At 33.0% G+C, this 25,319-nt stretch overlaps 1 protein-coding gene across 3 annotated transcripts in view; it reads right to left on the bottom strand.

The window, feature by feature from the left end:
• Positions 1-25,319, bottom strand: part of METTL15 (methyltransferase 15, mitochondrial 12S rRNA N4-cytidine) — a 134,882-nt gene that overhangs the window by 69,230 nt on the left and 40,333 nt on the right. For all 3 annotated transcript variants that reach the window (XM_016206163.2, XM_016206166.2, XM_016206164.2), the window contains exon 3: positions 6,090-6,226. In XM_016206163.2, coding sequence (XP_016061649.1) covers positions 6,090-6,226 — 137 coding nt within the window. The remainder of the gene's footprint in view (positions 1-6,089; positions 6,227-25,319) is intronic.

Here is a 25,319-nt window from a genome sequence, read left to right as displayed (position 1 = left end):
CACACAACACTGTAATAAATGAAAAGACATACATGCTTCTGGATTGGGATGCAGAATAAAGATGTCATTTCTTTCTAAATTAATTATGTGTTTAATACAATTGATCAAAATGGTTTCTTAGAGCTGGTCCAATATGTTCTAACATTTTAGAAATATAAAAAGCAAAACTAGCCGAGAAAGTTGAAACAAGAAATAATACATACAATATAATAAAATATTAACAATTAAGAAGACAGAATGAAATACACAAAATCATTACTACTGATTAAAGTGATGGAATTATGTGTTCAATTTTTTTCTTTATATTTTTCTATATATTATAAATTTACCCCAATGAGCACATCTACTTTTATAAACTACTGAAAATAATAGCTCATCACATTTTTATAATCTGCTTAAAATTAGCCAAATGATGGAGCCAATTATGACTTTTTTTTTCTTTATAGGTGGCTATAGTCTCTAAACTCAGTCTATGGAGCACATATTTCTCAATTTCAGGGAAAAACTGTTGTCTTAAAATTGTCTTCTAACATCTGTCTTCCACAGTGGTAAAAGTCAGACAACACCCCACTGCTCCAATTTAAACGTGTGTCCTCTTGTACAGTCTTCAGAGGCAGTGGGGAAAAGTTTCAGTTTTTAAACAACAGGTGATCTGACATGTCATCTTTTCTGAAAGAGCTAAAATGGGTTAGCCTAAAATTCAGCCTTCCTATGAATTGCTTAGTTTTCTGTGAAAATGTTAGTTTCTATTTTTGACTTAGTTTTGACAGAGTAAAGAACATAAGGTTTTCCAGGAGAAGAATAAGTTCCTCTTTGACAACAGCAAAATAAAGGAAAGAAAGAAAGAAATTACTATATTTCCTCAAAAGTTGTTCACACTGAAATGACACAATATTTCCTTCATTGTGAACTTTACTACAAGTTGTAATTACATGTGTATCTTTAAGAAGACAGTCAATCTATCTATATCTAATCTACCATCCTTCCAACCAACAGACCACCTATCCATCCATTATCCCCAGAAATTATCCCTGTCCCAAATTTGTGTTTTTCTTTCTCATGCATAGTTTTATATCATAACTACAGATATAGGTATTCATCAATAATATATAGCATTGCTTGGCATTTTCTACATACATATCAAAGATTTGATCATACAATATCTGAGTTGATTTTTTTAACCATTGTTTTCCTCTTCACGCTTCACCCACCAGCAATTCCTTCTTTCTTAACTTCTCCATGATTATATACACAAACAGTGCATATACAAAGTCTGTAATATTGATACTTTTATTTAGATGGAATAGATTCTAAGCAGGTTATGTATTTTTTTAATTTTAAAATGTCCATGAAAAATGGATAAGCACCCTTTCCCCATATCCTCACTTTCGAAATTATGTCCTTCCAGTCAGAGAAGTATATTTATACCATTATTTTTTATTTCATTTCCCTCATCATTGCTACTGATGTGAAGAATCTTTTATACCTCATCTTCTTTGAATGACCATTCTATATCTTTTGTCCATTTTTCAAATTGAATTTTGTTGTCTTACCAATTTCGAAAGAATCCTTCTTATATAGTATCAATGGGGTTCAGGACACACTTCCTCAAAATATTGCACTTTGGCATATTAAATATATTAAACTGAAGGAATTTGGAAACAGCACATGCAGGAAGAATTTCTGACCTTTCCCTGAAATATTTCAGTTAACACCCGCTAGGCCCTCCATGTTGCAAACGGTAAGATTTCATTCTTTTTTATCAGTGAGTAATATTCAATTGTATATATATTACAGCTTTTTCATCCACTCGCCTACTGATGGGCATTTAGTTATTGTAAATAATGCTACACTTAACATAGAGGTGCATATATCTTTTTGAGTTAGTGTACTGTGTTTCTTCCATTATACACCCAGAAGTGGAATTGCTGGGTCATAAGGCAGTTCTATTTTTAAATTTTTGAGGAACCTCCATACTGTTTTCCATAGTAACTGTACCAATTTGCATTCCCACCAACAGTGCATGAGAGCTCCCTTTTCTCCACACCCTCGCCAACACTTCCTGTTTGTTGATAAATTGATAATAGCCATTCTGACAGGTGTGAGGTGATACCTCATTGTGGTTTTAATTTGCATTTCTCTGATGATTAGTGACTTTCCTCTCCTTTTCATGTTTATTGACCATCTGTATATCCTCTTTGGAGAAGTGTTTTTCAGGGCCCCTGCCCAATTTTTAATTAGTTTTCTGTTTTGTTTTGTTTTGATTTTGGGGTTTTTTGTTTTGTTTTTTTTGGTGTTGAGTTGTATGAGTTCTTTATAAATTGTGGATATTAACCCCTTATCAGATATATCATCAGCCACTACCTTGTCCCATTTAGTAGACTGTCTTCATTTTGTTGATGGTTTCCTTTCCTGTGCAAAAACTTTTAGTTTGATGTAGTCCCATTTGTTTACTTTTTCTTTTGTTTCTCTTGTGAGGAGACATATCGAAAAAATATTGCTACAAGAAATATCCGAGATTTTCCTGCCTATGTATTCTTCTAGGATTTTTATGGTTTAAAGTCTTACATTTAAGTTGGAAATTACTTTTTATTTTGATTTAAAACAGGAATCCATTTTATTTTGTTCAAGTATGATAGGCATTGTACCAACACATTTACTTAATAATGCACTATCTTCTCAATGAATTAAAATATACTTGTCTACTTTTAAATTATTTTATATAGTGGAATCTATACCTGGATTCTCTCCTCTACTAATCTATTTGCCTATTCTTATGCCAATATCATACTGATTTCATCACAGTGATTTTATAGTATGATCTGACATCTGATAAGGCAAGTTCCCTCTTAATCTTTTTCCCCCTGAAAGATCTTGTCACTCCCTTCTCCGCTCCATACATGCTTAAGATAATATCATCCAAATTAAAAAAAACAACAACATACATCAGTTAGGTAAAATCAATTAAGAGACTTCCTGGAAGTACATTAAATGCATACATGAATTTTGGGAGAACTTACTTTTTTAAATATTAATTTGTCCTTCAGTAAAATTATACAGTTGTTTTTTAATTTGGAATTGTACCTTTCTGCCTAAATTTATTACTAAATATTACATAGAGTTATAGGTACTTTTTAAAAATATATATATATATATATATATTATTGATTTCAGAGAGAAGAAGGGAGAGGGAGAGAGAGAAAGATTGATGAGACAGAAACATTGATCGGCTGCCTTCTACATGACCCTTACTGGGAATTGAGCCAGCAACCCGGGCATGTGCCCTGACCAGGAATTGAACCTGAGACCTTTTGGTGCATGGGAGGCCACTCAACCAACTGAGCCACACTGGCTGGGTAGGTATCGGTGCTTTTGAGAATGAAATAGTTTTCCCCTATTTCCCTTTCTAAGTATTTACTACTTTAGTAGATTTTAAATTTTTTATCTAGCCATCTTATTAATTTTACAAGTCTTGAGTTTTTAAGTATTCAGTCAAATGGTTATGAGTATTTTAACCTTTCTTAAGTTTCTTAGTTATATCAGCCAGACCTTCCAAAAATACTGATTAAAATATTTATACAAGTTAATCCATATTTAGAACCTGATTTGACTTAAATTGTTACAGTATTTCATCTTTTGAAAAAATAGTTTGTCTTTTGTTAATAGGATATTTTATATTTAAGTAGTTTACTTACATTCCCGTTTAACTTAGAAACTTTAATAAGAATAGCTAGTTGATCACTGTCACATTTATCAATCCTTCATGGATTGACTGTCTGATATGGACCCATGTCTATATTCCTGAAATACACCCTATTAGGCCATAGGTATAATTCTTTTAATTAAATGATGTGTGAATTAAATACACTAGTATTTCCTTTTGAATTTTGCATTTATATACTTCAGTGATGTTGGATCTTTTTTTTCTTTTTGTTTTCTCTTTTTTCTTTTATTCTACCTCTAGCAGGATTAGGCATTAAAACTATGCTGGATTCAAGGTAAGGAGTTTTACATATTTATGGTCAGGAGTAGTGCAAAAGGCAATGATCTTTCCTATTTTTTAACAGCTAGGTAACAATTACAAATCTGGTCATGGAGCACTTTTCTATGTACCTTAGTTACCTTTCTAATTGCTTTTACGGCAATGACCTATTCAAAGTTTTGTAATCACTGAGTAAATTTGAATCATTTGTATTTTGCTAGGACATCATTCGTTTCCTCTAGATTTCCCATTTCCACAGGACTGCAGGTGAATTAGCCTGTGACCGAACGGCCTGTGCCTGCGGCTGATCTCTCTCTAACCCTGCACCTTTGCTCCTCTCTCCCTCAACAATGAAGCTGTAGAGGGCTTCGCTATTTTCAGAGAATCACTACCGGGTGATGCGTCCTTTTTCTGTTTGTTTGTTTGCTTGTTCGTTTTCAGTTCTTTGATTCTGGCTTTTATCTGTATCAATTCCTTCTTCTTGATTTATTTTATTATTCTTTAATTTATTATGTTTGAAAAAGGAGTTATTTTGTTGATGAAATAAAAAAAGTCTCAACAAGATTTGAGCCAAAGTAGTATAATCTAATAAAATGAAATTATTAGGTGGCAGGTCTAGCTCTATTAAGTCACATATGGCCTTTAGTAAACCATTTAATCTGTCTAGCTAATAGTTTCCACACCTGTAAAATGAAGAGAGACTACAGAACCTCAAGATTCCTGCTGGGTAAAATATTACACCTGATAAAACTGATAAACATGATGGAAGGGATAAGAGACACTAGATTGACTGGACTAGGGATCACTGCCTTTAGAAACAAGAAAACCTAAGAAAATTCAGTTTATCTACAATAGGGAATACAATGGAGAGCTACACTCAGCCTATGAATGTTCAGGTCATAATCAAGTGAACTCCCAAGATATTCCACAAACATGAACGCTCTACTACAAGATGTTATTAGAGAAAGTACATCTAAGTTACACTGAAGAAGGACAATGAAAGATTTTTAAAAAATAAAAGTACTGTGTTAGCAAACCATATCCTCATATATTTCTTAGAAGGAAATAACCTGGGATTAAAATAACCTGATACTCCATAAACTTTGTGATCTTGCAAACAAAAATTTATATATATATATTTTACATACTTATTGGGAAAATAAATCACACTTACAGATTTGCAAAGAGTTTGAGACCTAAAAGAGGTTGAAAAGACCATTCTAAAATAGTAATCCAATTTTTTACCCTTGGTCTGTGATTAAGCTTTTCCATGGTCTTACTTTTGCTCTTTCACCAAAGAGACCTTTTCTTTGTCAGAGAGCTACAACTAGTAAAAACTCTAGTTTACATAAAGTCAAAACTTACCTTTGATATTCTCATCAATTTTCTTGATTTCAGTCTCCGGATCATGAGAAAATAGGACAATTCCCCATTCCTGAAAATATGCCTTTACATAGTATTTGGGGATAGTTATCTTAACTCCAAGATAGTTGTGTTTTTGAGGTTGACGGCCTTTAAAGAACATAGCATATGGACATAACACTAATTCTAAATTTTCTTCTAAAGGAAGATGGTTTCATCATTTATGAAGACAACATTTTATATTTTTAAAAATTTCTATAATGAAAACACTAATTCTGACAGAGGAACAGAGAGCTCTAAATTGAATTTCAAAATGCACTCAGAGAAAACAACTGCATTAAGTTAATGTATGTAAACTCATGCATTCTGCAGAATTCTTACACACATATTTACTCCACTAAATTCTTGGATATTGTAACACATAAAATTATTTTTTAAATTATTTTTTAAACTATGGATTATGTGTCAAAATATTATTCATGGGTGGATTTTAACATATCTTCAAATTTAGCCAAAAGTCAGTTTTGTATTCTTATTAATTCAGAAATAATAAATGCACAATATCATCACTTTAAGTGGTACTAAAAACACCATTTAGATTAATTCTTTGGGGAAATAAAGGGCAGGGAATACTTAGTGGAATGAAGTATAACATCATAACAGGGAGAACAAATTCCAAGATGGTAAACCAAGCTCTGTAAAACTCAGCACTCAAATTTAATAATTATACAAGAGTAATACTTACGGATACAATTCTGAAAGTCTTTCAGCTATTGCATAAGCTACCGGGTCTCTGTCCAAAGCATACAGAGTAATATCTGACTCTTTCTGCAGGATGGCTCTTGTGTGTCCTCCTGAACCAAATGTCATATCTAGAAAAATCTAGCCAACACAGAAAAAGAAAATTATCACTTAGTTTGAACAAAACTTATTCTTGCTAACTACCTTAATTTCTAGAAGCACATAATGATTTAATGATTTTCAGAGCTGATAGCAAATAAAAAAACAATTCTAATTTTTTGCCCAGAGTTCAATTTGTTATACAAGAGATCTGAATCAATTACGAGTGATCAATCCAAAAGAACTGGTCAGAGGATCAGTAAAATGATAATCTCTGGCAGAGGCTGGCCAATTCATGGCAAATTTACACTTCACTCCATAAGGTCAAACTGGCCACAGTGTTGCATGCTGCCAGCTTTATAATGCATCCCAACACCTGGCTGGTAATGATATTTCCAACAATTTCTCATCATTTGGAGATTCCCAGAATTAGTGTCACTCACTTCATCTCAATTTCCCTAAATGCCTTATACTAAGCATAAAGATATTCAAGAATACAGTAAGAGTGAGAGAATATGGCTAATAATAAATGGTCACAGGACAAATGTTTAAAAATCTAACCTGTAAAATTGACAAATTAACAAATCTGACTTGGATTAAATCCAAACACCTGGGGTAAATTCTAGCTTTGCCACTAAGCAGCTATATATCTTCGGGCAGTCACTTAAAATTCCAGTGCCTTATATTTCTCCAGGACTTAGAAAGAAAAAGAAGGTCTAGACAAAAGATATCACCAGTATCTACCTAACTGGTAAGGTGACATATAATTTCTCTTCTAAACCAAGACACTTTTGAGAGTGAAAGACATGCCAGTAATAATTTTCCCAGGACAACAGGACACAATGTATGGAGTGCATACCTTTAAATGCTAGGATCATTCTAGTTACACAATGAAGTTAATCGGATCTGAATCTACTCCTTGGCTATTTTACTTGGCCACACTATAAAGAAAATAGGTCACAGGTGGGCAAAAAACAAACCTGGGCCATAAGAAACACAAGAATGAACTAGTTGATTGTGGCTGCTCTGGAAGTAAAGACGTGCTCTGCACATCCCCCCAAAGTTATGCTCTTAGTTTAATGTGCCTTTTCAATAAGCTTTACTGATACCGTGAAAATAAAAACAATTATGCCAATAATAATATTGAATACCATGACAAATACAGACGCTATAAATCAGACCATAAAAATGTTTTAAAACATTTTAAAAGCCCAAAGAGGAATGCCTGTAATGGATCTGAATATTTCCCTGCCCTGAGGCCATGACTTATTTCAGGGAGAGTGGTCAGAAGCAAGGAACAATTATGCTTTGATTTTTGTTTTCTACCAGCTACCATGCTGAGTCGCAGCCTCTGATGAAATCCTCAGGAAAGTTAGCCCACTATTTGAAGAATAATATGGATGAAATCTTCTGATCAAAATTGAGAAGAGGAGGGATGTAAAATATAAGAGATTAATGTGGTAAAAATGTACAAGCACTGCCTTTTAACATAAACGTGTTAGTATAACAACTGGGCCCTTCTATCACTGTCAGAAGGCAAGGGGACACACATTTTCAGCATTTCAAACAGTAACTTTAAAACAATACTTAGAATCTTATTATTTGTATGGTTGTTAGAATTACACACTTAAATCTCAGGATCAAATAATTTCCCTTCCTATTCTGTAAACTTATTTTATGCATCTACCTGTAGGTAAAAATCTTCCACCACTACCCTACCTGTAAAATTGCTAGTGGTTTAGCATAATTTCAACAAATAACTTTTCCCAGGCAAAACCATAAACCACTTTCTTGCTATGGCCCAATATCAAGCCTTGCTACAACTCTGGATTTAAACTAAGAGTATATCAAATAAAATAATTTGCATATGATTACTTTATCTCAAGCCAGGAAAGTCCCAATCAATATTTAAAAGGAAAAATCCTCGTCATTAAAAATATTCTGGAAAATGTAAGATGATGATTATAATTTACATGATTATTTTTTAATATATCATGATTATGCCCTTGGAGATGTACTGACAATCAAGAACGTTTCCATAGGAAAAAAATAATCCATTATTACCAGTCAAGTGTAACACAAAACAAAAAGTGGGAGACAAATGGGGATTTATGAAACTACAAGTGAACCCCACCACATGCCTTGGGTTAATAGGTGAATGGAGCCATCAACTTTCATTTTTAAAATTATAATATACATTGCTCATCAAATATAATAGTGAATCATCCAGCACCACAACTGAAAATGGAGGCAATTAGTTTTTCCCCTCTCTTGGGTCATTAACTTGACATAAGACCACTTTTTAATTTGTACAAGTTGATAATAAAATAAGAAGACTGGTCAAAATTTGTGCATAACAAATGTACAAGAACAAATAAATCTGAATGTTTTAAAATAATCCTCTCTGTGTCTCATCTATACATATATTCAAATGTATATCTTATGCTCCAAACATATATGAAACACTTTCTTTGAAATTACCTGATACAGTTTATCTAAAAGACAAACCCATATTTGATAACAAGAGTTTCCTCTGGTAATTTCACTTATCACTTTATAACCCTGGACAAATCACTTTAACTCTCTGAGGTTCAACGGCTTCATATAAGAAATGGGAATAAAATGTGCCCGTTTAAGCAGCTAGCTGGATGATGAACTGAGGAAGGATGGGCCCTCAACCACAGCGCTCCCAGTACTCCCAGAGACTTCCATGACCCTCTTTGGTGCCAGAGGATCTGCACAGGCATCTTAGGGAAAACTAAGCATGGTAATCGGGGAGTGATAAGGGACAGGAAGGCCTCTGCACAGCTCTGGATGGTGGGTGGGTGGGTGGGTGGGTGCGTGGGTGCGTGTGTGTGTGTGTGTGTGTGTGTGTGTGTGTGTGTGTGTGTGGTGTGTGTGTGTGTGTCTGGGAGGGGGAAAATAAATGAGATTGAGATTGACAGCTTCTCAAGACAGGTAGTTGGGGCTCAAAATCAAAATGGTGATTTAAAGAAAAAACAGACTAGCACTTCAGAGAGGATTCATAACTAAAATTCCCTAACTTTGCCACCAATTTAATACAGTAGCTTCAGTGTACAATAGTAGGTGCTTAGTATATATTTAGTGATGTTATATGAAAAACAAGACCAGCCTTCACAGTAATTATAACAAAGATAGCAACACTGATTTGTGCTTATGAATTCAGAAATATTCTTCAAGACCTAAGACTCATTACCACAGAACCATGTCAAACAGTCGCAATATGTCCAACTTTTGAGTCATTTAACATCAATGTATTCCTAATATTACAAATTAATTCAATAACAGAACTTTTCCAGAACACTAATACTGATCTATAATTAACAGTACCATGTAACTCACTAGCACCATGTTTTTATTTGCTGATCAGCTCTCCTTTACATTTGAAATAAGAAAATGAACATTTATTTTAGGTTAGCTCTTTTGATCAAATACAAATAAAAGATATTTTATCCCCCATGGTCTTCTAAATATTATAGAAATGATTGGGTTCTACCTTTCACCAGGATGAGTCACCCTTGAACAGCTGAGCTATAGCTGTGGATTTGATATGGACAAGGTGCAGATGGAGAATTCCTGAGCTCAGGAAGATACAGCAGACTATTCATTCCACCCCCTCATTATACTTAAGAGGAGACAAGGCCCAAAGAGGGCAGCCGATAGCTGGCTGAGAGCAAAGCTAATACTAAAGCCCAGCTCCCATGCTCCTCCCACTTCATCTCATAATACTCTCCCACTGAAATTATATAATTGCACTGAAGTCAAAACAACTGTTCTCTGAAAGGTATTTTTTCTTAGTATGAAGACAGATAGATAGATGTGGGAAATGTGTGTCTCTTCTTAAACTTATTTTTCAATTATAGTTGACAAACATTGTATTAGTTTCAGGTGTACAACACAGTGATCAGACATTTATATACCTTAAGAACTGATGACCCCATAGAAAAAAATCCTAGTTTAATTCCATTATTATATATCACTCTTTCTACAATGTACCTAGTGCTACACTTTCGTACCTTTCAAGTGTGACAGACTAAGACTTAGCTAAGGATGTTCACCATAAGGGAAAACTGACAGAAATCAAGTGATTTGTCCAAGATCATCCTGCACAGACTAGATAATTAGATGATTATTTTTCCCAATCCAACAGTTCTGATCATTGATATTTTCACACTGGAACAACACTGTTAAAATTGGACATGAAAACATTTTTAGCCATGAACAGCATGAGGGCAGGTCTTCAAATTTCATTTTCCTAATGTTGATTAGTCATTTCCAATCTGTGCAAGATTTTTAATAGTAAGTTCTCATCTGAATTTGGAAACAATATGGCCTGATTTCACTTTAAAATTTCTTCCTATGAATATTTTCTTTTCTGGCAATCACTAATTTTGAATTATTTAGAATTAAAGTACTTTTGAAAATTTAAAACCACCTATTTGCAAATACTAGTCTCAGCTAAAATGTCTCCACTATACACTTAACTTCTTGGTCTTTCTATGGATGTGATTAAATTAAAACATATGCATTAATTAATAATCTATATATTTACTGACCATTCATTATACACTAGGCCATGGAGGTAATACAAAGATATTACATTATGGGCCTTCCAGTTTGATGAGGAAATTTAGACATACACACAAATAACTACTAGTAAAAAGTCAGCAATATAAGAAAGGCATATATGACATTTTAAAAGGAGTAAAAAATATATATATTTATTTTAATGGGTAGAGGGATGAATGAAATTGAAACAGGTTATAATTCAGCTGGGCCTTGAAGGCTGGGCAGAACTCAGGGCTCAATCTTTCTTTTCACTCTCCCATATGCTCCAAATCCAATTAGTTACCAAGTGCTGCTGGTTTTACCATATAAATATGTCTTAAATCTTTCCAATCCCATTTTAATTCAGGTCCCCACATTCTTTGCTTTACTGCTGCAATAGGCTCATAGCTCATGTCCATGCCTGTAATCTCACTTCTAATTCTTGCTACACTGCTAACAGGCTATCCTTTTGAAAATAAAATCATAGCATGTAACCATCCTGTTTAATCCCCCCTCACAGGTTCTTCAAAGCTATGCTATAATCCAAACTTCTAGGCATAATGGATAATATTCCTCATATTCCGGCAGCTTCATTTCTTTCCAAACATCCCCTCTCACAACTCTCAGACATGAATTTTACAATATTTTCTCTAGCCACACAGAAATAAGTGCAATTATCAAACATGTCAAATTGCCTGGTGCCTCTCTCTCTGTTTGCCTCATTCCATCTTCCTCAAACTTTATTCTCAAGCAATTAGGAGACTCCTACTATGTCCATAGCTCTATTCTAAAAGTTGGAAGTAAGTCAATAGTAAGTCAAAATAGACATGACCCCTACTTTCATTTCAGCCTGGAGGTCTTAGTATCTTTAATACACAGTTCTTTCTACAATACGCCTCTAGAAGATGCCCTAAACATCTGCCAAATAATACATGACACATAAATATAATCAACAAATATCTGCTGAATAAATAAAAACAATTAAATCTCAGCAAAGACATAGGCACAGGAAAGGATATATCACAAATATGGAGAGCCAGTTGGACTGAAATGCAGGATTTATTTTTAAAAAGACAGTGGAAAGGCGAAATGAGAAACAGGGAGAAATTAGCAACTTTCTATGTGCCAGATATTGTGTCATTTCTTGCGATATGTTCCCCATTTTTATCCTCATAGTAGCCCTGCGAAAGACAAAGTAGGAAATAATGCTGGAACGATAGTGTAGTCAAATTTTAGCAGCCCTAAAAGGCCAGGTAAGTAATTTGAATCATGTTTGCTAGGTAATAAACAGTTCTAGAACTTCTTAAGTACAAAAGCATAATGTAACTGCCCCAGTATCAGAGAGATGGTAGGGTGTGAGAACACGGTGGTGACCTGCTGTAGAGCACTCAGGTAAGAGGACACAAAGGCCTGAACTGGCAACCTGAATAGACAGTAACATCAACAATAACAGTATATGGTGCATTTACTGAATGCTTATTTCATGTCAAACATAATGCTAAACATTTTATCTGCACTGGTCGTTCATTTTATACATAGCCATAAGCACACACATATGCACATACAGTTAACTGAATGTGATTCTCAAAATCACACTTTGAGGCAAGTCAAAAGGAGGAAGGGAGGAAGAAGAAATGCTTATTTTATTACTACATCACAGAGGAGAAAGGGCAGGTTTAGAGAGGGTTAGGTAAATGATCTGAAGTACAGCTCATAAATGGTCGAGGCAGATTTTAAAAACAATTCTGTTTCCTGAAACTGTACTACTTTGCTTTTTTTTATAGAGGTAGAATAGACTACTTAGATGTGATGAGTGGAGAAGTGAGAGAAATAAAAAATAATCACAAAGCATGCTATCTGGGTGACTAAGAAGACACTATTAATTGTGCAATTATTATGTGCCAGCATATATACTTCTTATAATAGCCTGTATGATAGATAAAATAATCCCATTTTACAGATGAGTATATTAAAGCCATTGGCTTAGGAAAATGTGAATTGGTGGTATGATTAGAGGTAATAAAATAAGCATTTCTTCTTCCTCCCTTCCACTCTGCCCCGCCATCCTCCACGACCTCCAAATTAGTGTTAGAAAGGATAAGAAACAACTTCTTACTTCAGAAGGAAGAAAAACAGAAGTATGAGAAGATACAGGCAGTGTGATAGGGAGAACAAAGAGGTTTAAATGTTCACTCGGGACTAGAATAACTCTTTGTAATAAACTTGAAACAGTGAAGTGAGGGACACTACTGAAGAAAAAAATGAAATCCACAAATGTGATAGCATTAATCCCTAGTGGGAGCAATAAGTCTGGTTTCCAAAAATGCTTAAAGAACATTAAATTCTAATTTTATGTTTAAAATCTCATCCTAATAAAAAACAATGATATATAAAAAACACTAAGATAAACAATATTCATTACATATGCACATTATATTATGCAGCGTTTGGGAATATTGTCCCCCAAATACTGTGTACCAGGTACACATTTACCAACGGAGGGGCAGGGTGGCTTTGACGTAATTACTGAGACAAATGTTAACAGAAATGAGCTAGTTACTCAAATATGATATATGATATGCTATGATTATGATATAATGGATATTTGGACAATAAACTTACTAGAGTTGTCTGTTTTATAATCACTGAAATGTTTACAATGCTAAGGCAAGCTGTTGTTCTTCCATTGTGTACGGAATCACTCAAGACTATATCACTGACTTATCTTAAGCTTTACTTATCTTTTCTGTCTAATCTACTGACAAGCAGACATTTGTCACACTGATGCATTTGTAGACCTGAAATAAATTAGAACATATAACTGAACATAGAAGGCCATCAACCTTATAGTCAGCTAACATCCTGAACAAATATTTTTCCTACCAAACCCCTTGATTTATTACTGCCTTGTCAAGTTCTGCTGAGTATCTGTCTGCTATGTGCTTATTTTGTTTAATTTGTAACTATTACATGGGCTTGTGTAAAAGGAAAAAAATCTCAAAAGAGCATAAAAGTTATTTCACAAACAAAACAATCAATGCACTGCAATAGATTTATCTTTTCCCATTTTATCAAGAGTATGATGTTACTGTGACTCATTCTGCCTGAATTCTGCAAACATTTCATCTTGTAGCTTAAATTCTATCCTATTTACAAAAGAAATCTTTACTTGTCATAACAAAACTCATTTTTAATCTTCTTTATAAAATATGTCCTTCAATTACATTGAATTAAATGATTGAAATATTCATCCTTGCCGATGATTAGCCTTTACTTTTATCTCTACCACAGGATGAATTTCAATCACAGGTGGACTGACACTTGATCAGCTTACAGATGCAATGGACGAATTAACACAAATAGCTAAAAATTATATGGCATGGCTGGTCTCAACAAGCTTAATTTCACAGAGATCTCTTGTGAGACAATGCCAATCTGTCAACATCTTTTTAAATAAGAAAATTAGTTTTATCTACACCATCAAGAAATGCATACAACATATTCTGGACACACTTTCCCATAAACACATTATATAACTACTGAGAATACTAAACATGTATTTTCTTTTAAGAATTATTAAATATATAGTTTATAGTAGTTGGAAAAATAATGTGAAAATAATGCAATACTGAGCTCTTTAATCAATGTGTTCAGCAAATGTTCTTTTCAATTTTTCTTTTTTTGGGGGAGTGCAGCACAAATCATTTTACTGATGTCAGTTTCAACAAGGTTCTAATACTAAATTCTTATCAGCATTAAAATAAAACCAATGATGGCAAATTTTTCTATTACTTGGCCTTCAAATAATATCATTTTTATACAAATCACAGCAGACCAATATATACATAAGCATTAGTGTCCAATCCATTATGTGTATATGTGTGTATGTGTGCACATATGCGGGCACATGTGTATGTACATGAATACTGTGTGTATAAGGGCAGGTGAGTAAGAACTTCCATATTCTTTACCTTGTTTGAACATGTAATTCAAGTTTGGACAAGTTTCAGGCTCAGAATAGGAAAACACTACTCCACCATAAAACTTTTGTGTAGAAATGTTAGAAAGTAAAATTTAAGAAGTGAGAAAGGGTTCCATAGGCAAGTAAGAGGGAAAATAACCAAGAAAATATCTTTCAAATACTTCAAAATAATTAGAAGAGGCAGGTTCAATGAAATAACTAAATACTTTTAGAACAAACTGGTTTTTGACTTTCAAGTACTATGTAGAGTAAAAGACAAGATATAAATGGGGCAGCAGGGTGTAAAAGAAAGAGACTGGGGGTCCCAATCTCTGGCTTCCAGTCCAGAATTTATTATTTAATTGCCATAAAAGTTGAGTGCGTAGTACCTAAGTTCTCTGAACCTCAATTTCCTCATGTGTAAATCGAGATTAAATACACCAGTCTAGTCCAAATCACCAGGTTACTGGGACATGCAAAATAAGACACTATGCATTAAGAAATGTGAAAATGGTACAGTGCTATAGAAATATTACCAACAAAACACATTTAAAATAAGAAATTAATTATTCACAAAAGGCCAACATTTCATAATAATCTATACTAAACAAAAGTATTAATCATATATAAAAATTTCATAACTTATGAACTTGAAGAAACACTAACAAAACCTTCAGTTGGTTTTTAAAAAGAGCCTCTCAATAATGTAACACTTCTAGAGGGAGAAATTTCACAGGATTTTAAATGCAATAAAGATCTCCAATGCTACATTTGAAATAAGATAATTCCAAATTAGTCTGACTTTGCTATGTCTTAAAACTATAAAAAAAAAAATCTTTGGATTATCTTTTAATTAAGCCCAAATTGAAAAAATAACAACTTATGACATGCTCTTTTAAATACTCTTTAAAGACATATTTTAGAAATGTAAATAGTATTACTTTTCTTTTTCCAATAGTAATAGCTTTAAAGATTTTGATTAGTGCCCTTTAAAATTTTATCACACTGCTAATCATGTTTTGAAGTATGTAAACAACTCCGTGTAGGAGCAATGACATGGACAGTGGGACTAACTTAACTACATTGGTATTCTGACATATTACTAGGAACAAAGCATCCGTAATTTCACAATTTTTAACTGAGTAGGAAGACTTAATACAAAACTTTCAAAGTGGCTAGATGACTCAAAGGAAGAAATATTCATACTAAAATCAATTAGCTAGTTATCTTGATAGTAACGTAAAAATTAGGCACTTATTGTATAAATTCTGTACGGAGAACACAGAATTTTGGAATATAAATTTTGTATAAAAGTACAAGTAAAAAAATATACTTAGTTTCCTATTGGAAACTTGGAAAGTCTACTGGGACAGGCCAAACATACATCTACAAAATAATTAAATAACAAAAAAGAAAATTCCAGACACGCCAAATGGCAGTGTTAACAATGAGTAAACTATGTTTTATGGAAGGAAATAATATTGGATGCGGCTATAGTATGAAAAGTCTCCTTTATCAAAGAAGACAGTGCCAAGTCAAATCTGGATTATAACTAGCTAAGTACAACAGAGGAAAAAAATCTAAAACAAAGGCAAAGAAAGGTTATTCTGAAATCATTAACTGATTTAATTGTATGCAATACAAGATTTGTAATAAGAAGTAAACCAGGTTGAATATTAGGTTGTTTGACCTTTCTGAGTCTGCTCTTAGTTATAAAAATATTGACCTTCTAGGGTTATAATCAGGATTAAATGAATTTGTGGTACAAAGTGCTTAGAACACTTTCTGGCATGTAATGAGTATAAGACATAAACCTCTTAATATAAATGTATATAACCTATGGATTATGTGTTTCTGGAGAACCCTGACTGTTACAAATACTGCCTAAATGACTGAAACAATTAGTAGTGCAAAACAGAAACTCCAGATGGAGACTTCTAGCAATGCTATGCCCATAAGAGGTGATAAACATTTGTTAAGTATGCTGAACAAAGATATGGCTTATTTACAGAAAAGGAAGAGAGGAAATCTATAAAATCCTTAAAAAAAAAAAAAAAAAAGTCAGGAAAAGCTGTTTCAATAAACTTTAGATCGGTATTAAATGAGGATCTTATTTATTTTGTATAGTGTTATCAAATTCATTGAAAATAACTGAATCAGTGTTAATAATTTTACTTGATTTGGATCTTATATTCAATACTGGCTGATTTTAGGTGTTCTTTACAATGGGAATTGGCATGAGGTACAAATTCCCACACAACTAATTCAGTGTTGTTAAAGCACATGGGTACACTCAAGAACACTGAAAATGGAGTTGTCAGCAAAGGGGTTCATATAAAAAAGGATCTCTACATGACCTTGGAAAGTCATTTAAAAGGTGAGTCAATACTGTTGTGTGGAATAAAGAGATAATTCATATGAAAATAGCTTGTACACTGTAGATAACTACACAAATATTATTTTGCCATTAAATATTTATGGTGATAATAATGGCATGACCTCTAATTTTATCTCAAATGTGTTGAGAAATATTGTCTTTCTAAACACCAGAGATAAAAAACCAGAAAATTAAGTCAGTCAAAAGTATTTATTACCTATGAAAATAATTTAAAACCTTCAAAGTCTCATAATAACAGATCTAATACCTGTTGAGTTTGACTGCACTGAGAATCTCAAAAGTCTAGATCATGGTCCTGGGTCTTGAACAGTTCATGAAACCTATGTTGTGTGTCTCCTGTTCTTACCCTAATTATAACACCCTACCCCTGACTTCAAAAAGTATGGCTGGAGCACTTGAAGCAATAACTGAAAGTAACATGAGTATTTCAGAGTGGCAATGGTATTTAAACACCAAATAGGTGCATTATTGCAGAAACCATTTCAGTTTCTAAACAGTAAGTGTAACATGTAAACTACTATAAATATATTTTTAAGCACCAGGACTATATTATATTAGGATACAAAGGGAATGACTTCTTAAAACAAAGCCAAAAAGTATAAATTGCTATAACAAAGAGAAGCTAGTCTTCCCTATAAACCTGCTTTCTTCTTTTGAAGTAGTTCTTCTGAGTTATTTCTATTTATTAAAAAAAAAAAACAAAAAAGCCCAATATTTTCAATTCATTCTAAATTAAATCATCTTAAATCATTCCTTCTGGATTTAAGGAGGAAACATTATTAGTCAAATTTTCCTAATCATTCTTTCAACCCTCACCTAAAATTAAACTCCTACCCTCAATTTTCTATCTCCATTTCTAGATGTATGTGTTAATAAACATGACTCCAATTAAGTTGATAATCACTTAAATCCTAAAAATCTTTTAATTAGGCCAAGTTGTATATTCCAGAAGGTGCTGCCACTTATTGTCAGTCAGTATCATTTCTGTGTTTATAGTGTAAAGTGCCAAGCCTATTTACTTGATCTAGTGTAAGAGAAGATAACACAAGATAGATAAGATATAATCTTTGAATAAATACCTGACCTTGAAAAGACAGATAAGCAAACTTTAGTTGCCTTATCTACGTTTTAAGTAAAACATAATACCCGAAATAACTTCAGATGATCTGGTTAATCATTATGAAAAAGGCCTTAAATATATAAACACTGACATACCAAACAGGTCAGGAGCAGGCTAATGAAAAATAATAAATATCGAAATATTAGCCCAGCTCAAGAAAACTCTCACTCTTGCTGGAACAATCAGCACTTTCTGTCAATTAGTAAAGATATTTTACTGTCAGAACACAATGCTAAGCTTTATTTCTGACTCTTAGTTTTCACAATAGGCTTAAAAATAAATCAACCTTGACTTTCAGGAGTTTATCTAATTTCAGACATGCAATTGTTGTTACTTCTTAAAATATGTCCGTGTCAAAAGAACTCTTCTATAATGCATCACCACTTACTTCTTTATACTTGGAGTTCATAATTAAACAGTAGAATACTACCCACAAAACCTGAAATACAGCACAGATTTAAAAGGTTTTTTAAGTTCTAAAAAAGACTACTATTGACTAATTGTTCTAGTAAAAGTACTTTTTTTATAAAAAGATACAGTACTTGAAAGATAAAATTTATGTTAATATAAAGCATAAATAAAATTTAATCTTTTTACCTCTTTAAACCTCTACTGCAGGTTTTTTCTGTCTCCCAATTTTAGCTCATTATTGAATTCTCAAGAATATCCCACAAAGTACAAAAAAAAAAAACTAACAAAAAGGTTAAAAAAAGCAATATGAATTACCCTGATACTCAAACCAGACAAAGACATTATAAGAAAACACCCAAATTTTATCAACTTATGTAAGACTAAATGTTTGCTTTAAAATTTCAGATGAAACTTTAAAAGCACTATCACCAATTTTAAATTCTTCAAGCAAGTGTGACAACATTCATGCTGGTTCAGCTCCACAAAACAATTTATAACTTCAGGGATAACTTCAAAACATAAACTTTATTATGATAATAATATAAAAGAAGCATCAGTTGCCTTCTGGGAGATATACAGCATCTGTCTGCTGTCGAGCAAAGTTATTCTTAGCAAGACCAATATTATAATTTCATTATATAGTATAAAATAAATAAAACCTAGGATAACGCTCATTAGAGCCAATTTACATCAATTACTTTGGTTGAACAAGTTGTAACTAAAGCAAATGAGCTAAGTATAGCAAATATTGCCTTAGTCCATCATTACAAATGTTAAAAGTTCACTTAATTTTGTTAATAAATGTTTTTATTTGTATTGATTCACACTGTAAGACTGCCTAATGTAAACACTAATTCTGCCTCTTCTGTCATGATCTTTATCCAGATATCAAAACACATGTTATTCAATAGATAATTACTAAACACTTCCTGTCTAAGCATCAAGCTAAACTATTTACATAAAAATGTAGCTACATGATGACTCCAGGCAAGTCACGTTACCTCTCCAGGCCTTAATTTTCTCAAGGATAAAACAAGGAAATTAAAAAAAATCTCTTCAAGCTCAAATATTCTGTAATTCTAAAATAAATAGGATCTAAAAATAATTGACTATAAATTAAAAGAAATCTTTGAATTTTTAATAAGGTGAATAGACTAGAAATAATTCTATTATAACAACATCATGTGACGTGAGCTTAAAATTTAAATCCAAAGAGTAAGTAATCAAAAGATTGACAGGTGTTTGAAATGATGATTTTCCTACAATTTCAGAAAATAGCTGATCTTTCATCATCGTTTATGAAAATATAAATTATCTTGGTTACTGTTAGCCATGGGGAAAGAAAAAGGTTCATGTGAGAAAGGAATTTTATCCCTGTTCTGCGATAAATGCAAAAAGAGGCTATCAACTTTCCTTCTCTAAATAAACGGTTACTGTCACAGGTAAGAGGAGAACTATTAAGGGAAATTAGAAGCCAGAGGTTTCTCTTTATGAGAAGTAATCTTAAAATCATCAGTAATAAACAACACTCAATCAATTTTTGAATAACTATTGATCAAAAAAATTAAAGCAGTCAATAAAGTATAATCAACATTTAAGAGCAGATCAATTGCATTAACTCAAAATACAGAGCACGATCGTGGGCTCCAGTAGGAGCCTTGAAAAGAAAAATTATAAATCAATAGCATTGCAAATACATATAAAATCTGTTTCAAAGAACTCTGTAGTAATGGCTATGTAACTAAGTGCTATTGCAATGAAAACAGCTGCTTGCGATCAATTTGGGAGTCTTTCATTTTATTGAAATTTCTATTACAATGTTATTTGAACAAAGCATAAAATACTCTTATATGGCATCCTAGTGATAATTTATAAAATGTGAGCTTTATTGTACTGGCCAGCTAATCGCCACAGGGCATCACCAAATGAAAATGATTCACAGATGGAAGTTTTCTTCTATACATGTTCACCAGTTGTATACTTTAACTGGTCTCTTTCACTTACTACCACTTGCTCTATGGTGTATTGAGACTTTAATAAATGGATCCATATTTGTTTTTCAAAATAAGGAATCAAGGAAGAACATAAGGAGTTTATAAACAATACTAAAGAATTCAAACTAGAGCTTTATGAAAAATCCTTGGAGTTATTTCATAGTATTTTTCTCCATAAATAATATTTGATATTGACTTTAGACATAATCCTATTTTTCTCTATTATGAAATTCTCTTGGCTTTGTTTCTTGCTTTGGAACTTATAAAATGAAAAGACACAGGATATAATGCTATTAAATTAAACACAAAAATCTCATTTGGTAGTTCAAGTTATTAGTGACTTTGCAACAAGGTTTTTATATCCCCATATTTCAAAATAGTATGTTAAAGAAAGAAATTAAACGTGGAATTAATGAATTGATACTAAATTATTTAACAATTTTTGTGGGCTTCTGAGGGAAATAAAAATTCAACAATATATTTACTAGCACATTATTTCAGACAGTTTATATCATCACCTATGTGCTACATTTTATTACAAGTTCAAATGTGCTCTAGGAAGTAAAACAATAAAATAAGCTATGCACCTAAATTACACATTGAACAGAATATGGTAAATAATATTTCATGAATGTAAACATTAAAAATAAACTAAGACAGCCTGGCCAAGTGTGGCTTAGCGGTTGAGCGTCGACCTAGGATCCAGGCGATCGGGGTTTGATTCCCGGTCAGGGCACATGCCCGGGTTGCAGGCTTGATCCCCAGTCAGAGGTGTGCAGGAGGCAGCTGATCAATGACTCTCTCATCATTGATGTTTCTATTGCTCTCTCCATCTCCCTTCCTCTCTCTGAAATCAATAAAGATATATTTAAAAAATAAAAATTAAAAAATAGATAAATGAGTTACTAAGAAACAAGTTTACATATTTTTATACTATCATTTTTGTGAACAGTTTCCACTTTAGCAAATAAACAATATTATTTTAAAACAAAATAAGTTAGTGATGACATTTCCCAATATAAAAAGAGAAAGTAACAGAGAATAGGTATCTATAATTATATTATTTATATTCAGGGAAATTACAATAATAACCATGCTTCTAAAGGCATTCTAAAAGGTATGGGGGGGTAGTGAGGGGTGGAGGGAAGTCACTAGGGATAAAGGGGTACATCTCTAATACTTTCAACAATAAAGATAAATTTAAAAATAAAATAAAAATAAAAGTTATGGCTCAGCCAAAAAAGTATATAAGCAGCAGCATTACTCTGAAACTAGGCAGCTGAATATAATATGGCAGGTAAGCCCTACCATCAACTTTGTCACTGATTATTATGTATCACCCTTAGAAAAACACTTCATAGCTTTCTGTTTCTTCTGTACTTCCATTCAACAATTATTTATTGTTATAAATATCATAAACTAAGAAGTTAACATATAGGCATGAATCAATTTTTTTAAACAGTTGCTTAATATCATTACACCATTAACTTTTAATTCATAGTAAATAAATTCCAGTAAATGAACATGACTTGATTTTTTCATCCCTAAATAGAATAAAATATCAAATTTATTTAATAAATTTTATTGTTAAAAAATCACAATAAATTAAATATCCCTTGGTTTAAGACTTTGTCAGAATATTAAAATATCTTTCCAATGATATGTTTGAACTTATGTTCAAATAACTTATGTGATTCATTTATTGTCTGGTGAAACATATGCCAGAAATAGGCTGAGTCAACTATGACATGTCCCAAAATGTCTTCCCATTTAAAAAGTTAATTGGATAAAATTTTGTGATATGGTACTATTATTTTCAAATGCCATGATAGTGAAACAAATGAAGATACGTGATTGATAAAGTGGTTTATTTCCAAAAATACAGAATTAAAGATTAATCAACATGCTTTGTCTCCACAGGTTCCAGCGCTCTAACGTATCTGAGGAATCTCCTGGCTTTTGATAAGTGTGTGTGTGTGTGTGTGTGTGTGTGTGCGCGTGTGTGTGTGTGTCTGTGTGTCCTTTTCCAAAAATAATTTTTAAATGATATATTACTGTGGTGATGGGTAAAATTAGGACACTAAAGGCAATTATTAAAGATAAATATGTACACTATATTTTTAAAAAATTATATGTAGAATTATTATCCAACTAAACATTGCCAAGCTTAAAAGATTAATAATTTTTCACATTGTAGCCCATGCCATTTTCACCCACTGTACAGGTATCACCGCACATAAAGAAAAATGAGACGATCATGGTTATTTATAATGAAGAAGGCTTCTTAAACAACATGCTTTCATCTCATAAAATCCAAATTGATAAAATTACCCTTCCCAAAAATCAATCAGTAATAACACTGAAAAGATTAAGATGTATATAAAGAAAAATAAATCTTAAACAAATAAACATTAACAAATCATTTATTTTTTGTTGACTGTAATATATTTTACAATTGTTGAGAGTAATACAGAATTTTGTGATAAAGGTTACCTACACTTGCTGTCCCTATAGCAATCTTTCTTCAACCCACTCCAATCAGGTTTTTAATCCCAACCACTTCACTGAAGCATCTCCTCACAAAATTGCCAATGACCCTCCATCTACACAAAACTCAGTTCTTACTTGACCACAGCATTTCACATGGTAGATGATTAATTCCTTGAGCTACTGTCTTCCCTGGTCATGGCTTTAAGTACCTACTATGGACTTTTTATTCATTGATAGACCCAAAAGCCCAAATGCCATATTTGTCATTTCTACTTGGATTTCTACTATGCATCTAAAATTTAATGTGGCTAAATAAAAACTCTTGATTCTACTATATTTTTAAATATATATATGTGTATACATAGATATATTATATGTTACATGCAAATACGTATATATTACACATAAATGTGCATATATTTATATATTTCTTTAATAATGTACTAATTATGTCTCCCCTAGTAGGTCATAAACTCCATGAAAACTAGGATGTGTTCTGTTAACTGTTATATACTCAGGGTTGTGAACAGTATCTGAAATACAGCTAGAACTCTATAAATATTTATTAAGTGAATGAATAAATAACATACAAAATTAGAATAAATGATTCTTCACTTTGCTTTTGCCTTAGGCTTTAAAATAACATGTAAAACAGTTTTAAACCAAAAACTATTAGAGGGTAATAACTGATAAGTTATTTTATTTCTAAGTGCACTGAAGAACAATGGACTTTTTTTATTTCACAGGAGAGCCAAGTTGATCCTGAACTATCAAAAATAGAAATGATGATGTTGATGATAGCTATGTCAATGGCTATTATGTGCTACTCACATTTCAAGATGCTTTGTATATATTTAATCCTAATAACAATTCTAAAAGATAGGTGCCATGTCCTCTCCCAACCATGTTGTCTGACAAAATCCAGGCGCGGAGAGGAAGTTTCAAGGAAGGCGTCTTCTGAGGAGAGGACGTGGCATGTGGGTGGGAGTAACTGGCTTAATGGGAATATCCCCTCTCCTCCTTGGAGGGGGATTTTGGGTCGTAAAATCAATAACTAACCTGGGAATGGTAAACAATGTTCTCACTTCTGAAGAAATCCTGATTTCCCCAAGTCCAGTCACTATCACATGTGCCGGATGCTTTAACAAATTGCTATTAGAAGAAGCTAGGAAAACTCCCCCTGGCGCCCCCAGTAAGGAATTTACGGAGGAACTAGGGAAAGCTGAGCTCACGCAGCCACCTATCCTCAAGTGCCTCCGCCTATGAATGCAAGATTAGTCGAGGACAGGAAAAAGGCCATCGCCCCTTGCCTACTGCACAAGGACCACCCTGGGTAGCATACAGAATAAATGGCAGATTGTGGCATCCCCTGAAGGGGCTAACAGTATGGAAAGGCTACCAGACCCTCCTCAGCCTCATGCAGGTGCTTACAATGAAAACAGTATCAAAATAGTTAATGTAAATGGAAGGCATGTTCAGTATGAAAACTTGCCCTTCATGAAACGCTTGGCAAGGCAGCGGCCACGCTGGTGCTCGTTCCCAAAGAAACAAAAGAAAAGCATTCTTAAGCAGTTAATCAATAGCTATGGCAAAAGGCACTCTTTTCTTAGAAGAAAATGGCAAGAAGAATATAATAGCTTATGAATAGGTCCATAGTTAAAATATAACCATAAGAAGTAGTAACCACAGGCAAATACTATATAAAATTTCTGTCTCACAAACTAATATATTACTGCTGCAAACAAAGCCAAATCTATCACTCTATAGGTCACTGATTTTTCCTTTCTCCTCTATTCTAAAAAATAAGTCAAAATTGTTCCGTTCTGATGAAATCGAAACTTGTATTGTTTAACCTGTGAATAATATTTCTTGCTTGCTAACCGAAAAAATGTAATCATAGCCAAAAAAGAAAGTATAAAAGATTATGTTGATTCTCAATAAAGTGGAACAGTGTCACACCACCTCCGAGTCGTGTAGTCTGCTGTCTCCCAGCGCCAACGCCTTGCCCACCTCCGGCACCCCTGACTCCCGCTGCGGCTGGACTGTGGCAGAGAGGTATTATCAGCCTCGCATATGCAAATAATAAGGACAGATAGAAACTAAGGCTCAGGATTAAGCAATCTGCCCAGGCTTCTGAAAGATGGAGTTGGGATTTGAGACCAAATCAGTCTGAATCAAAACTCAGTGCTTTT

Source organism: Miniopterus natalensis, chromosome 11 (genome assembly GCF_054644295.1).
Source record: "Miniopterus natalensis isolate mMinNat1 chromosome 11, mMinNat1.hap1, whole genome shotgun sequence".
NCBI classification, from domain to species: Eukaryota; Metazoa; Chordata; class Mammalia; order Chiroptera; family Miniopteridae; genus Miniopterus; species Miniopterus natalensis.
This window is presented reverse-complemented; position numbering and strand designations above follow the sequence as displayed.